Here is a 2,922-nt window from a genome sequence, read left to right as displayed (position 1 = left end):
GGATGCCATAAATCACCTCGAGTCAGTGGAAACCAAGTGAGACGGAGCATTGAAAAGAAGGCTCATAAAGACGCACTCATACAGTCTGTTTGTGCATCCGTTTCACCCACTTTCCAAGTCCTCCCTTGGCGCGGATCCCCCCTGACCCCCCGCAAGCGGGGAGGGGGAACCACATCCGCGTCCACACAGTACGGACTTGGAAAGTGGGTGACATGGGGACTCACAAACAGTGGCTGAAAAGTGGACTCCCTTCAAAAAACACTCGCGGCAAATATTTTTTTGTTTAAGGTGGTGGTGGTCAATGTAAGCCCCGTTACCAGACTGACTTTATGAAAAAAAATGGAGGGATGCGACGGAGGAGCATCCCATAAATATAACTAATTAAATAATATATTAATATTTGGTCGAAAATTATTGTTGTTGACCCGATAATTATTTATCGGGTTTTAAAGTGCTTGTTAATTATAATTATTATCGTTTTCTTTCTATGTAACCATATCAAATATTGAAAAGTAATAAAATCACTTAAATCATGATGATTAACAACATGAACATTGTCAGCGCTATTTTCATATGAACTGCAGCATCTTTATTATTATCAACAGTACACATTCTACACTCCTCATCAGTGCATGGTGTTTCATAAGTTTCTTTACACTTCTCACATGTCGTTTGACTCTTGAAATAGCCACTTGGGCACTCTTGCAAGCATTTGTTCTCAAAGTAAATATCAAACCCATTGACACATGTATCACAACTTGTTTTGTCCACACACATCTTGCAATTCTCAACACCACAATCTTCACAGTTTGGAGCCATCCCAAACTTCCCATCCCCACAGTCACTTTGGGGTGCATCACATTCCTTAGTAGATGCATTGAATATATAAGGTGACGGACATGTCAAACAAACGTCGTTCGCATCACAAGTCGCGCAATTTTTTGTTGAACATTTTGTGCACTGTTTATTTGCTCCTTTTGCATATTCTCCATTTGGACACTTTGCAAGGCAAGCGAGTTGATCTACTTGGACGACATTTGTACCACTACACTTGTCACATTTAGTAGAATCAGTGTCACAAACCGAACATGAACTCACTGAACATGATATACACATATTATTATTAGAAGCAGTTTGGCCACTTGGACATGTCGCCCTGCACTTTGTTTTATCAACTGAAAGTTTGTTGGTACCTTTACATGAAGTGCATTTGTTGGGTTCACTTGATGTGCATGAATTGCAATTGGCAACACCACAAGCGGCGCACATGTTATTTCCACTATCATATTCTCCAGCTGCACAAGACGTTGTACACTTTGTTTTGTTTGCAGATAGTTTATTAGTACCACTACACTGGTCACAAAGTGTTGTGGGATTTGTGGTGCAAGTTTGGCAATTAGTTACAGAACATGTAGCTGGGGTATCTCCACCGGAAGTTTGGTCGCAAACATCAGTGACACCATCACCACTGTATTTCCCTGTTGCACATGTTGTGCAGTCATTTCCGTTCACAGCTCCATCTGGTATTTTTCCAAGAATAATAGAATGTGAAGAGTCACATTGGGCTTTCATTACAGCTACATTTCCAAAATTACCCGTAAATGTATCTTTAACATAGATTTTAAGACTGGTTTTTAAAGTAGTCACTGTTGTTGGTTTGGTATCTCCATGGAAAAAGATGTTTGTAAACGATGACAAATCATCGTTCAGAGTCACCAAAGACGAATATAAATGTATTGAAGTAATTGTGTTTCCAGTCAACGCATTTGCGTCTATGGTTACAACGCCATTAAATCCAGTTATTGTTTTAAGAGCAACACAGGCACTAAACATTTTTGTTGCAATATGAGTAAGTCCATTCAAGTCAACGGATGTCAATCTGTAGCACCCATCAAATATCTGTGTTCCAAGTGTTATAACTGTCTTTGGGGTGGTCACTGAAGTAACAGCCGACGACTGAAAAGCCAAATCACCAATTGATGTCATTGAACCTTTTGGGAATGGGAATGTTCCAAATCCAGTAGCTTTAAAAGCATTGGCTCCAATGCTTTTTAGTGTTTCGGTTGTACCCGAATTTGTAGTTGTATACATGAAAGCACAATTAAGGAAAGCTGAAGATCCAATCGAAGTTACTCCTTTAAAATCAAAAGCCATTATGGTCGATTCTTGAAACGCACTGTTTCCAATAGTTGAGAAACCTGCTTCTGAAGTAATCGAGGTGATAGTTGAAGACTGAAAAGCACTTGCGCCGATGGATACAAGAGAAGAACCAGTAAATTGAATTGAGTTAATATTTTGATTATCTTTAAATGCATTGTCAGCAACACATTTAACACCAGAAACAGTTGTGTCACCAGAACAACTACCCATACCACTTATACAACCATTGTTGTCTTTTGTGAAACAGTCGGCAGAATTTACCGTACTAACAATAAAAAACAATCCAATAATAATAGAAGAGAGCATTGTTGTTAAACTTATTGAATAAAAGTTCTAATGGGATTAAATATTCATTTAAGAGGGTAGTATTATTCAGAAAGAGTCATTAAGAGTTAAATATATTTTTCAATAACTCCCAATTTTTGTGAATAATAAAGTTTAAAAAAGTGTTTAAATTTTAATTGTTTTTTTATATATTTAAATTAACTTAAATTAAATATACAAAATTTTAATGACCATTTTTTAAAATGTTATTTTGATCGTTTTTTCATTAAAACTGGTCCAAATATATAATCAATAAATGTTCTTTGTTTCCATTGTTTTTTTTTAATTTATTAATATTATAATTTATTAATTTAAATATTATATCACTTTAATATATTAAAATAATAGATCATTTTAATTAAAAATAGACTTAAAGAAAACAAAACCAAACTTAACAAAAAAACAATGTTTAGCTAACTGTATCACTTATCATAATTA

General features: G+C 35.7%; 1 protein-coding gene across 1 annotated transcript; it reads right to left on the bottom strand.

Moving 5' to 3' along the window:
* Nucleotides 1–525: 525 nt before the first annotated feature.
* EIN_040590 (hypothetical protein) lies at nucleotides 526–2,466 on the bottom strand (the record flags this gene model as incomplete). The annotated part of the gene is made up of 1 exon (XM_004184783.1): nucleotides 526–2,466. One exon carries the CDS (start codon nucleotides 2,464–2,466, stop codon nucleotides 526–528), a length of 1,941 nt encoding a protein of 646 aa, XP_004184831.1.
* Between the last annotated feature and the right edge of the window lie 456 nt (nucleotides 2,467–2,922).

This window comes from Entamoeba invadens (assembly GCF_000330505.1).
Source record: "Entamoeba invadens IP1 unplaced genomic scaffold scaff_1105074725255, whole genome shotgun sequence".
Taxonomy (NCBI): domain Eukaryota; phylum Evosea; order Mastigamoebida; family Endamoebidae; genus Entamoeba; species Entamoeba invadens.
This window is presented reverse-complemented; position numbering and strand designations above follow the sequence as displayed.